Genomic DNA, 13,486 nt, shown 5'->3' with positions numbered 1-13,486 from the left:
CTGAAAATCTTGAGGACTGAAAGACAACTAATGCCTTTCAGGACGATCATCTTGGAGGATCCTCTCACCTCAGCCTCGGGTCTACAGGCCTGCGTCATCCAACCCCTGGAAATATTTTTTTTATTTTTGTATTTTAGTAGAGACCGGGGGCTCAAGCAATCCTCCCGCCTCGACCTCGGGACTAGGGGCACGCACCACCCCGCCCTCACTAATTTTTTTTATTTTTTATTTTTCTTAGTAGAGACAGTAACCGCCATGTTGACCAGGCTGGCCTCAACTGCCTGGGCTCAAGCAATGCTCCCACCTCGGCCTCAGGACTACAGGCACGCACCACCCCGACCCCACTAATATTTTTTATATTTTATTTTTTTAGTACAGACGGTTTTGCTATGTTGGCCAGGCTGGCCTCGACCACCTGGGCTTAAGCAATCCTTCCGCCTCGGCCCTGGGACTACAGAAGTGCACCAACCTGCCCACGATTTTTTTTTTTTTTTTAAATTAGAAGCCGGGTTTCACTACGTTGGCCAGGCTGGCCTCAACCTCCTGGGCTCAAGGGATCCACCCACCTTGGCCTCAGGACTACAGGTGTGTGCCATTCCATCCCTGCTAGTTTTTTGTGTTTTTTTTGTTTGTTTGTTGTTTTCATTTTTAGTAGAGACGGGGCTTTGCTATGTTGGCCGGGCTGGTCTTGACCTCCTGGACTCAAGCGATCCTCCCACCTCGGCCTGGGAACTACAGGCAGGAGCCACCTTGCCCGTGCTATTTTTTTGTTGTTATTGTTGTTAGTAGAAATGGGGTTTTGCTATGTTGGCCAGGCTGGCCTGGACCTCCTGGGCTCAGGAGATCCTCTTGCCTCGGCCTCGGGACTACAGGCGCACACCACCCTGCCCCCACGATATTTTTTATTTAATTTTTTTTTTTTTTTTAGTAGAGGGTTTCGCTAGGTTGGCTAGGCTGGTATCGACCTCGTGGGCTCAAGCGATCCGCCCCCCCTTGGCCTGCTAAAGTGCTGAGATGTTACAGGCCTTCGCCACCATCCCCAGCTAATTTTTTTTGTGGGTTTTTTTTTTTTTTTTTTTGTACAGATGGCGGTGTTGCTATGTTTCCCAGGCTGGTCTCGACCTCCTGGGCTCAAGCGATCTGCATGCCTCGGCCCCCCAAAATGCTGGGATTACAGGCATGAGCCACTATGCCTGGCCGATTGCTGCAACTTGAAATGCTCCACATTCTCTCTAAGTGATGACGGGCTCTTGTAGTCTTGGAGATTCTAGTTCTCTTCCTTCTAATAATTTACAAATAACCCAGTAATAGCCTCTAAATCCGTTCATATTGGCCGTGCTCATTTCTCATCAACAGGACAGAACCCCCCATCCCTCTGCCTGATCATATCCATCACCAGAGAGACCATGTTATCTCTGGGACTCACTTCCCTCCCTTTATTTATTGAGTGGGGGTGTCAGAACGCCCCCACTCAATAAAATTACACAGTCATGTCCCTGCCTCCCCAACAAGGGTCTGTACATCTTTCAGGGTAAGCCTAGCTCCAGGGAAACTGCTAACAACATTAGCCAACCCCCTCCCAAAGACTCAAGGCTTCTATGTCCATAGGAAACTTGTCATCCCCAATCAATACTTCTCCCAGAGGCCCCTGGCTCCCTGTTTTCATCTGACTTCTCCCCATGTCCTTACTCACGGACAGATAAGCCCCGGATGCAGAAATGCAACACCTGATTCCAGGTGACTGAGTGTGGCCGGCCTTCACAGATTTCTCCCTCCCCAGGACTGGAAAGACTCAGGCTGTTTCTCTTGCAGGTCAGACTGCTCCTGGTGCCATGAACAGAGACGACACCTTTGCAAAGAGACCCAGGGATGATGATAAAGCATCAGAGAAGAGAAGCAAGGTGAGGTGACCTGGAGGGGGCAGAGCAGTGATCCAGGGGACAGAGTAGGGTGACCAGGTTTCTAAGGAGGGGAGGACAGAGGTACTGGGGACAAGGAGCAGGGTCTCGAGGGAGATCTAGATCCTTGGGAGCCTCCCACCCTCGCTCTGTCAACACCTAGCATCCCTGGAGACAAGTCTGTGACTTTGCTCTACATTTGATAACTCTCACTCCATTCTGCAAGGTGAGAAGAGAGCCAGCCAGCATCATTGAAGCCCTACTGTGTGGCAGGGGAGAAGCTAGGGAAGGTCCCCATGTTCTGTCAGTTAGCCATGGCATCAACCAGGACGGATTATCATCCCCACTTCCCAGATCCAGCACACAGGAAGCGGCTCCAGCTGAATGGCAGACATGCCTAGCTGAGTCACTGCCAGAATTTCTTTCTTTTTTCCTAGGCCTTCGGTGATATTGCCAAATACTTCTCTAAGGAAGAGTGGGAAAAGATGAAATACTCGGAGAAAATCAGCTGTGTGCATGTGAAGAGAAAGTATGAGGCCATGACTAAACTAGGTAACAGAAAGTTCTAGGAACAGACAAGTCTGGGGACACATGAGCATCCCTTTTCCTGCCTAGGCTACTTCTTAGACTGCAGAAAGTACCCCACGTTTTCCTTTTGTGCAGGGAAAAATGGCAAGGCAGCTTCTGGGTGCTCTGCTCTTCTGTATCCTGTCAGGGCTGAGGGCAGGGACTGGCCACAGTGGAGCTCGTACCTGGATCCTGCACGTTTCTCTCCCATAGGCGTCTGCTCTGATGAGCCCAACTGTCTCTGTGGCATCGCAGCACACCTCCCACCCTCCCTTCCTCCTCTGGTCTTGTCTCTCTCTGTCTCTCTCTCTCTCTCTCTCTCTTTTGGAGTCAGAGTCTCACTCTGTCACCTAGGCTAGAGTGCAGTAGTGCAATCATAGCTCAATGCAGCCTCGAACTCCTGGGCTCAAGCAATCCTCCTGCCCAGCCTATGGAGTAGCTGAGGCTACAGGCACATGCCACCATGCCCAACTAATTTTATTTTATATTTTGTAGATATGGGGGTCTCTCTGTGTTACCCAGGCTCTTCTTGAACTCCTGGCCTCAAGCAATCCTCCCGCCTCAGCCTCCCAAAGTGCTGGTACGACAGACATGAGCCACTGTGCCAGGCCTAAGTTTGTCCCTTAAGGAATAAACATTTTGCTTCTTTCTAGGTTTCAACGTCACCCTCCCACCTTTCATGCGTAATGAACGGGCCACAGACTCTCAGAGGAATGATTCTGATAATGACCATAACCGTGGGAATGAGGGTGAGTAGACGGGAAGGGACTGGAAAAGGTCTCCTCAAGCCCAACTGCTTTTCAGCTCAGCTATGTGGAAAAGATCCTCAGGCATTTGTTCCCTCATACACATCAGGGCTGAGTGAAAAAAAAAAAAAAAAAAAAAATTGCACACAGAAAGTTAACTACAGAGGCCATTCATAAAATTTTAAAACACGCAAAACAAGAATACATATTTTTATGGATAATAAGTAAATGGTAAATGCATGAAAACATGAATGCGAATAAAAAGCCATCAAATTGAGAAGACTGGCTGTAAATGGAGAAGGAGCAGGGGCAGGGATTGGTGAGTGCTGCACAGACAGCTTCAGTCATGACTTGTTGATAGTGTGTTTTGTTTTGTTTTGTTTTTGTTTCTGTTTTGAACTGGAGATTTGCTCTTGTCGCCCAGGCTGGAGTGCGATGGCACAGTCTCAGCCCGCGTACAACCTCTGCCTCCCGGGCTCAAGCGATTCTCCTGCTTCAGCCTCCTGAGTAGATGGGATTACAGGCGCCCGCCACCATGCCCACCTAATTTTTGTATTTTTAGTGGAGACGGGGTTTCACCAGGTTGTCCAGGCTGTTCTCAAACTCCTGACCTCGGGTATTCCACCCACCTCAGCCTCCCAAAGTGCTGGGATTACAGGTGTGAGCTACTGCACCCGGCCGTTTCTAGTATTTCTAATATTCTGAATAAATAAATCAGATCTAACATAGTCGTGGGGTAATGTTGAGATGCAACTGAACTCAATATTATTCCCCATACTTTTCTGTGTGTTTGAAATATTTCTTTTTTAAAGGACATGTTGTTCTTGCTAAACACTGTTAATGAATCAAAGGACAGTTAAGAAAATGTTAAAAGTGAAAAACAAAAAGAAAATGTTAAAAGCGTAGAGCTGCCAAAAACTTCCAGAGTTTGTTTCATTAACAGCATGTAGGTATTGGATAGGTATCTCAGGAGTGAGGGTGATGAACACATTATGTAATAAAGATCGCTGTTTCTCTGTATTTTATTAAAACCAAATAGTCTTCTCATTCCCAAACAACCCCGATTCTCCGTGATGAGCTTGGAAGTGAGTTTGAAAGAGTGATGCCTCATCCAACACAAAGAGAGCTTTCCCACTTGTCAGTGAGCAGAGATAACATGGGGTGAAAAAAAGACAGGTTCTTGGGTAGAGAGCTTTGTGCAATTCAGGAATATAAAGGGGTCATATGTGTTTCCCGGCTCTTCTGCTCTGACAATACAATCATAAGACAAGGTCAGAATGTCCAAACTGTCTCCAACAGACATATTACTCCCCAACAAACAGGCCAGATTCTACAATCTCCCACAATCACTACAAGAGGTCTGAAAAGCCAGTGCTTGAGTATCTGCCAAGCTTTTGACTTTAAAGGAGTGTCTTTATACTGAAAATATTTCAGAGCCACTGGACTAAGTCATCCATGGTTCATCACACATTTAACAGCTTAATTGACATACCATAAGATTCACCCATTTGAAGTGTACAGTGATTTTTAGTTGTTGCACATCTTGAGTGGGTACAGTTCAGATTCCCAACCAATCAATTTAATTATTTGGGAAAAAGTAAAAGATACGTAATGGAATAAGATGAGACTGTGATGGGGTTTAACCCCCATTTGATAAACTATGAGATGGAAAATTCTGAATTGATGCCACAGATAAGTGAACCAACCATGAGTAAACATAATTCAGAAGCAAATCTCAAATAACTCCTCAACAATCAGTGGACTCATAACCCTCTGCTGCAGAATGCCCTGATGCTACAGAAGTCTCTCTAGGGTTTGGAAATCTTTACCAACAAAGAAAAATTCTGATGTATTCTCTTTCAGTTGAACATCCTCAGATGACTTTTGGCAGGCTCCAGAGAACCATCCCAAAGGTGAGTATCTCTCAAATCTAAAGGACCAGAGAACCTTTGTCCCTCCACGGATGTGAACACTGGTAAGAGCGGGAGAATATCAAAAATGTCCTCACTGCCTCCTTCTCCCCATGTCTATCACAACACCAGATGTAGCATCGACGGCTTGATAATACTAACAGTTGTGATCCTTAATACTTCTTTTGTTTTCATAGTGATGCCAGATACTATTTTAAGCAGTTCACATGGATTAATTAATTTAATCCATAAGAAGACCTCTATGACGTTGTTTCTGTTATTCTCTCCAAAGAATAACAAGTCACACACTTTGGTTGTCATCCGTATGAAAGCCATGTGACTTGGCGCAAATCTTCTAAGTTCTCTGAGCTCCAGATTCCTGGTCCATGAAATGGAAGCAAAGAATCATAGTTCATGTTTTAGATCATAGTTATCAGCAACATAATAATAAAATGAGGCTATCAGGGTACAGAGATGTTAAAGAATTTTCCTGAGGTGCAGTGGCAGTGGTAGTCTAATCCAGAGCTCCAAGCCATTTAAACCTCATTCACGTTTGCATTTGTTTATGAAGTTCAGATGTTGCTCACTAGGGCTTCACCCCACAGGGCCTCCTGGTGCTTCCGTTGAGACACCCACTCTCACAACAGGAAGGACCAGCTGGCCTCTGCTCTGTTACCGGGGCCACTCACATGGCTTAGGGATCGCTTTGATTGTTGGCCCCTCCCTACTGTGAGCTCCTTGAGGGCCTTGTCTGGACCTGGGGCATCTGGGAAGCCCCAGTCCCAGCCCAGGGGATCTCTCGGAGGCCCCTGAATGAGTGATCCCACAAGTGCAGATTCAACTCTGGTTTAGAGGGTAAAGGGATCTGGGAGCTGGGTTGCCAGTGTGGAGACCAAATTCAAAGCAAGATCCAGAAAGGTATTAATTGTTATTATTATTACATTTAAACAGTGTTTACAAGCTCAGAGAGGAATTTCCCTTAGCCTATTTTACATGTGTTGTTCACTATTTCATAAGTGAGGAAGCTGAGTAAAATGTACCTTAAGGGCCGGGCGCGGTGGCTCACGACTGTAATCCCAGCACTTTGGGAGGCCGAGGTGGGCAGATCACGAGGTCAAGAGATCGAGACCATCCTGGCCAACATGGTGAAACCTCGTCTCTACTAAAAATACAAAACTTAGCGGGGCGTGGTAGTGCCTGCCTGTAGTCCCAGCTACTCGGGAGGCTGAGGCAGGGGAATCGCTTGAACCGGGAAGGGGGAGATTGCAGTGAGCAGAGATCGCACCACTGCACTCTAGCCTGGCGACAGAGCGAGACTCCGTCTCAAAACAAAACAAAACGAAAAATGATAGCTTAAGATTGTTGGTCAGTGACACATCCCAATGCAACCAGAATTGGTATGGGTACCACCTCACTGAATTCCACATTCAATGTTGGTGCCTCGGTAGGGTGGTATGCCATATCTGGTACTGCTTTCTTTGATGTCTAGATTAATTTCAGCAAACCATTTCTTTCCCTCTCCCTTCCCTGTATTCATCTCCCCACACCATCTTTCCCAGCAGTGTTTTGTCCCCTCTCTATGTCTTTACATTTACTCTCTCAGCAGCTGTCTACAAGCTTATATTGGGATCCCTTGTATTTTATAGAAGCTTTTCCTTTTGTAGACCTTGTGAATTCTTAGAATGCTAGTCTCCAAAACTTCTGTATACCATACTCTCAATTACATGGAGATTTCTGCTGTTTGCACGAATGTTAAAAGAGTGTGAAGATAAGCATTCTAGCCCTGGAAACCCCATTCATTTAGGCCATTCCTTTCGCTTCTAACCTCCCAGGTTTCTCCTAATTTAGGCAAGTGTAACTCTCCCAGCGTTGTTGAGAACATTGATTAAGGTAATGCATGTGAAGACGCTTTGTAAGCTCTAAAGCACTATAGAAATGTCACCGATACTGTTTATCTGTGACCTTCATATTATAAAGATCATGCCCGAGAAGCCAGCAGAGGAAGGAAATGATTCGAAGGGAGTGCCAGAAGCATCTGGCTCACAGAACGATGGGAAACAGCTGTGCCCCCCGGGAAAAGCAAGTAGCTCTGAGAAGATTCACGAGAGATCTGGTAAGAGGAAACGATTTGGGAACAACCCCTCTGGCTTCCCTGGCTATGTTCAGGTGTGTGGACTGGGTGTGTGGCATGGATCCCAGACAAGCCTGGGTCCAGGCTGGGCTGAGGAGCTCGCCCAGCTCCAGATGAGATGTCAGACATGACTTCCAGAGACACAGACTGGAGTCGTCATCCATATTAAAAAACCATGTGACTTGGGGCAAGTCTTCCAAAGTTTCTCAGCTCCAGATTCCCAGTCCATAAGATGGAAATAAAGAATCATAGTTCATAGATTGTTTGGAGGCATTAAATTTAGTCTGGAAAGGCTGATGACATGAACGGTGTTCAGGCGATTCTATCTGTGATAACCTGGGATCATATCTTACTCAGCTCAATGCCTGATACCCAGTACAGGTGTACTTCAGAGATATTGCAGGTTCGGTTCCACACCACTGCAATAAAGTGAGTCACACACATTGTTTTTTGTTTGTTTTGCAGTGCATAAAAACATTATGTTTACACTACAGTGTAGTCTACTAAGTGTGCAATAGCGTTATGTCTAAAAAGTACCTACCTTAATTTTAAAATAATTCATTTTAAAAAAATGCTAACGATCTTCTGAGCCTTCAGTGAGTCACGCTCTTTTTACTGGTGGAGGGTCTTGCCTCGGTGTTGATGGCTGCTGGCAGATCAAGGTGGTGGTTGCTGAAGGGTGGAGTGGCTGTGGCAGTTTCTTAAAAGAACACAACAGTGAAATTTGCCACATCGATTAGCTCTCCCTTTCATGAAAGATTTCTCTGTAGTATGTGATGCTATTGGATAGCATTTTACCCACAGTAGAACTTCTTTCAAAGTTGGAGTCAATCCTCTCTAGCTATGAAAGTTTTAGTTGGCATCTGCTTCCAATAGAAGGCTATTTAATCTGTACTGAAAATCTGTTGTATAGTGGAGCCACCTTCATCAGTGATCTTAGCTAGATCTTCTGGATAACTTGCTGCAGCTTCTCCATCAGGGTTTGCTGCTACACCTTGCACTTTTATGTTATGGAGACAGCTTCTTTCCTTAAACCTCACAAACCAACCTCTGCTAGTTTCACACGTTTCCTCTGCAGCTTCTTCACCTCTCTCGGCTTTCATGGACTGGAAGAGAGTTTGGGTCTTGCTCTGAATTAGACTTTGGCTTAAGGGAATGTTGTGGCTGGTTTCATGTTCTATCCTGATCACTCCAACTTTTTCATTTCAGCAGTAAGGCAGTTTTGCTTTCTTATTCTTGCGTTCACTGGAGTATTAGTATTATTATTTTCTTCAAGAACTTTTCCTTTGCGGTATATACTATTATTTCCTTCAAGAACTTTTCCTTTGCATTCACAGCTTGGCTGTTTGGTGCAAGAGGCCTAGCTTTCAGCCTGTCTTGGCTTTCAGCAGGCCTTCCTCACTAAGCTTAGCCATTTCTAGCTTCTGATTTAAAGTGAGAGACATGCGCCTCTTCCTTTCATTTGAACACTTAGTGGCCATTGTAGGGTTGTTCATTGTTCTAATTTCAGTATTGCTGTGTCTCAGGAAATAGGGAGGCCCAAGAAAAGGAAGAGAGGCAGGGAAGACCTCATCGGTGGAGCAGTCAGAACACACACAACATTGATCGATCACGTTCATCATCTTCTGTGGGCGCAGTTCTTAGTACCCCCAAAACATTTACACAGAACAGGGTGACTATAGTCAATAATAACTTAATCATACATTTAAAAATAACTAAAAGAGTGTAATTGGATTGTTTGTAACACAAGGATAAATGTTTGAGGGGATGGATACCCTATTTTCCATGATGTGATTATTACGCATTTGCATGCCTGTATCAAAACATCTCACGTACCCCATAAGTATATACACCTACTGTGTACCCACAAAATGAAGAACAGAAATTATTTTAAAATATTAAAAAACAACAAAAACAATTGCAATAATAACATCAAAGCTCACTGATCACAAATCACCATAACAGATATAATAATAATGGAAAAGTGTAAAATTGGTGAGAATTTCTAAAAAAAAAAAAGCAGTATCTGCGAAGCACCATGAAAATGAGGTGCAATAAAACGAGGTATGCCTGTGTGCCCTTAACAAATACTTGCAGAATGAAAGGAGGTATGGGTGAATGTTTCCGTAAGTGAAGATGTTGGGAATCTAAACCTCACAACGGAAGGAGCCAGAAGTTAAACTTTAATTGGCATTTGGCCTGTATTGGTGTGGGTCTAAGGTCTCAGCCTCTCTAAGCCAGAGAAGGGGAAAACTGGATAAAGAAGGCCCATGGGCACTTGCGAGGGGGGAGGCATCTCCTGCTTTTGAGAAAACAGAGCCTAACACTCTCCAACCTACCCAACCCTCATCTGCCAACTCTTCCCCATCATAGGACCCAAAAGGGGGAAACATGCCTGGACCCACAGACTGCGTGAGAGAAAGCAGCTGGTGATTTATGAAGAGATCAGCGACCCTGAGGAAGATGACGAGTAACTCCGTAAGTGAACCTTCGGCTCACCCCCCACATCCCTGCAGATGTGCTATTCTGTTATGGTACCAGTATCCCATCTTGTCAATTGTTCCCCCAATCATTCCCTTCTCATAATTTTCTAGGGTACAGCATTGAGGCTGAATGATGAGATTTCCCATGCTCTTTCTACTCCCTGCCCTGTATATCCAGGGATCCTCCCTACCCCGGATGCTGTGCGTTCCCAAACCCCAGGTCAGCCCTGATATGCCGGCCACACCTTCCTCTAGCCTAGGAATGGATAAACCAGGTGAGGAAGTCACTGTGGCATGAGCAGATGGTTCACTTCAAGGAACCGTGGAAGGCGTGTGCAGGTCCTGAGATAGGGCAGAATCAGAGTGTGCAGGGTCTGCAGGTCAGGAGGAGTTGAGATTGAGTTATTGGGCAGTGGGAACTCACTGCCACTTGCTTTCCTTCTCTCTTCTTGCCTCAGCTTCGGGGATATGACACATGCCCATGATGAGAAGCAGAACGTGGTGACCTTTCACGAACATGGGCAGGGCTGCGGACCCCTCGTCATCAGGTGTATAGCAAGTGAAAGCAAGTGTTCACAACAGTGAAAAGTTGAGCGTCATTTTTCTTAGTGTGCCAAGAGTTCGGTGTTAGCGTTTCCGTTGTATTTTCTTACACTGTGTCATTCTGTTAGATATTATCCTTTTCATTGATGAGCAAGACATACTTAACGCATATTTCGGTTTGTGTATCCATGCATCTACTTAAAAAACAAGTATAGTCAGGTATTCTCTGCATAGAACAGCACTACCCTCCTGTCTCCCCAGATGTGACGACTGAGGGCAGTTCTGAGTGTTTAATATCAGATTTTTTCCTCTCCATTTACACACCACACATGCGTGCGTGCACACACACACACACACACACACACACACACACACTCACACCAAGTACCACTATAAGCATCTCCCATCTGCTTTTCCCCATTGCCATGCGTCCTGGTCAAGCCCCCGCCACTCCGTTTCCTGTTCAGCATGTACTCCTCTCATCCGATTCCCCTGTATCGGTTACTGACATTTAATAAACCTTTGCAAACATTCCCCAGTTGTTTGCTCCTCTCATTATTGTGCACACAGCTCTGTGCACGTGTGTGAATGTTTCTTTAGGAAAGATTCTTAGAAGTGGAATTGCTGTGTCAAAGGAGTCATTTATTCAACAAAACCCTAATGAGTGCGTCCTCGTGCTGAGCGCTGTTCTAGGTGCTGGAGAGACATCAGGGAACAAGGCAGACAGATGTTCCTGACCACCGTTCTAGAGGAGGATGTTTCCAGTTGTTGGGTTTGTTTGTTTGTTTGTTTCTTCTAGAGATGGGGGTCTTGCTCTGTCCAGGCTGGAGTGCAGTGGCATGATCATAGCTCAATGCAGCCTTGAACTCCTGGGCTCAAGCGATCCTCCCACCTTGGCCTCCTAAAGTGTTGTGATTACAGGCGTGAGCCACCACACCTGGCCTCCAGTTTTTATTTTGATAGAGACTATATACTTCAGTCCTGGAGCAGGATTCTGCAGCAGGTGGTTGGGCATCTTGGCCTTTGCTCTCTGAACGATTTTCGTGTTCTAGGGCTGGGAGGTCCATTTGGGAGTATGTGGGAGGAGACACAGATGAAATCGCCATCTGGGGAACATGGAGGAATGAGGAAGATGCGTGCGCTGTAGACCCTGTGATGGACAGGGAATACAAGAGTCCACTTAGTCTCCATGCAGGGGATCAGCGGTGGGAAAGTCCCCTGGACAGAAGCATGAGACTGCCCATCAAGGGTCTCACCAACCAAGGGCCTGGGGGCTGGGGTGGGGACGATGATTTGGGAATGGGACAGTTCTTTCTCACAGGTACCACTGCCCGGTGCAGAGGGGAAAGAGTTGTGGGGAAGGGAAGAGCAGAGGGGAGTCTATTTTAGAATAAAACATTTGTGTGTGAATGGAGACATTAAAGCTCCATTCACAAGCAACGGACTTGAAACACCAGCCCCAGGTGGAGGCAGGATGGGAGCTGTTTTGACTGTCCATAGCCCATCACCTTGGCCTCTTGCTTCTCCCCAGCCTTGGAAGGAGGAAACTACCATCGTTATGCCTATATGATAGATAAGAGAAGGAGTCCCAGGCAGATGGTAGGCATCTTGTCACAGGTCCTACAGCTGGCAGGTGCAGGAGGGGCTGAGTTTGGAGCTCACTGACTTCAGAAACATTAAGGAGGAAATGTGTGTGTGGTGGAGGGAGGGAGGGAGAATTGAACAAGCTCCGGGTTCTGTCCCCAGTCGCAAGGTAGAGGCTGTGGGTTCATTTTCCAAGACAAGGAGCCCTTAGAGATGGAGAGTGCCGGGAGGGAGAGGCAATCGTGGACGTAGTGGGGACAGTGGGAGACAGAGATGTGCAGCGTGGGGAGAAGAGGGGCAAGCAAAGAAGCAGGGGATACCCAAGACCAAGTGTGGGCTGTCACAGCCACCAGAGGGAGAGGGTGCTAGTAAGGAGGTTGTGGGGCTCCAGGAGCAACAGAGTTTCCCCAGATCTGTGAGCATGCCCTGCCTGGCACTGCAGGAAGAGGTGGCTGCCACCCAGGTCAGTGTGGACGTACCTCTACCTGTGTCTCAGAGGAAACAAATTCTATTTTATCCCAACATAGCTCCGTATTACACAAATGTAACATTCGGCTACTAGATATCGAGTGCCTTATCCTCCATGTAAATACAGCAGAGGATACCCTAAAAGAGATACTGAAGGATTTGATTTTTCTTTCTCCCTGGGAAGATGGAATCCGTAAGTTGGGTCCCCCAGCCCACAAGACAGGTGCAAGAAAGGGTGGCTGGAAGATTGTGGAATACAGGCACGTGCCACCATGCCCAGCTAATTTTTGTATTTTTAGTAGATACGGGGTTTCACTATGTTAGCCAGGATGGTCACCATCTCCTGACCTCGTGATCCACTGGCCTCAGTCTCCCAAAGTGCTGGGATTACAGGCGTGACCCACCCTGCCCAATGATGCATTACTCTTTTGTGTTTTTTCGAGAGAGGATCTCACTCTGTCGCCCCGGTTGGAGTGCATTGCTGCAATTACAGCTCACTGCAGCCTCGATCTCCCAGGCTCAAGGGATTCTCCCACTTCAGCTTCCGAACTAGCTGTAGCTACAGGCACACGCCACCACACCTAGCTAGTTTTTGTATTTTCTGTAGACACAGGATCCCACTATGTTGCCCAGGCTGGTCTCTGTCTACTGGGTTCAGGCAATTCTCCTGCCTCAGCCTCCCAAAGTGCTGGGATGACAAGTGTGAGCCACCTAACCAGGCCTTCCCTTTTTTTAATGAACAATGATCAGAGTTTCATCTTAGAGGCAAAAGTGGCTACTGCCAGCCAATGTGAGTGTGCTGTTGTAGGGGAATCTGACTGATTCAGACGTTTCCTGCTGTGTGTGTGTGTGTGTTTTTTTTTTTTTTTTTTTTTTTATTCTGGGTTTGGAGTTTTTCAGAGGTTTTGTTACAAAGATCATCTCCTGGCCAGGCGCAGTGACTCACGCTGTAATCCGAGCAGTTTTGGAGTCTGAGGCAGGCAGATCACTTGAGGTCAGGAGTTCGAGACCAGCCTGGCCAACATGGTGAAACCCCTGTCTCTACTGAAAATACAAAAATAGCTTGGTGCGGTGGTGAGTATCTGTAATCCCAGTTAGTCAGGAGGCTGAGGCAGGAGAATCACTTGATTCTGGGAGATGTAGGTTGCAGTGAGCT

At 46.5% G+C, this 13,486-nt stretch overlaps 1 protein-coding gene across 2 annotated transcripts; it reads left to right on the top strand.

The window, feature by feature from the left end:
• Window positions 1-1,832: 1,832 nt before the first annotated feature.
• Window positions 1,833-10,812, top strand: LOC112130964 (putative protein SSX6). Of its 2 annotated transcripts, XM_024240972.2 has the most exons (7): window positions 1,833-1,901; window positions 2,336-2,450; window positions 3,119-3,214; window positions 5,075-5,124; window positions 7,099-7,234; window positions 9,626-9,730; window positions 10,194-10,812. In XM_024240972.2, the coding sequence occupies exons 1-6, from the start codon at window positions 1,833-1,835 to the stop codon at window positions 9,724-9,726; spliced, it is 567 nt and encodes a 188-aa protein (XP_024096740.1). In that variant the 3' UTR covers window positions 9,727-9,730; window positions 10,194-10,812. The 2 variants fall into 2 exon arrangements, with proteins under 2 accessions (XP_024096740.1, XP_063577433.1); XM_063721363.1 differs by lacking the exon at window positions 7,099-7,234 and having other exon boundaries at window positions 10,194-10,806.
• Window positions 10,813-13,486: the final 2,674 nt, after the last annotated feature.

This window comes from Pongo abelii, chromosome X (assembly GCF_028885655.2).
Source record: "Pongo abelii isolate AG06213 chromosome X, NHGRI_mPonAbe1-v2.0_pri, whole genome shotgun sequence".
In the NCBI taxonomy this organism is placed as follows: Eukaryota; Metazoa; Chordata; class Mammalia; order Primates; family Hominidae; genus Pongo; species Pongo abelii.
Note: the sequence above shows the minus strand (reverse complement) of the source record. Positions and strands in the feature narration are given on the sequence as shown.

What these genes read in the sequence shown, in the direction of transcription:
- LOC112130964 (XM_024240972.2), top strand. Translation starts at nt 1,833, where the DNA reads ATGAACAGAGACGACACCTTTGCAAAGAGACCCAGGGATGATGATAAA. An exon ending in TCCAGAGAACCATCCCAAAG is followed by an intron (nt 5,125 to 7,098) that starts GTGAGTATCTCT and finishes CATATTATAAAG; the next exon opens with ATCATGCCCGAGAAGCCAGC. An exon ending in GAAGATTCACGAGAGATCTG is followed by an intron (nt 7,235 to 9,625) that starts GTAAGAGGAAAC and finishes TCCCCATCATAG; the next exon opens with GACCCAAAAGGGGGAAACAT.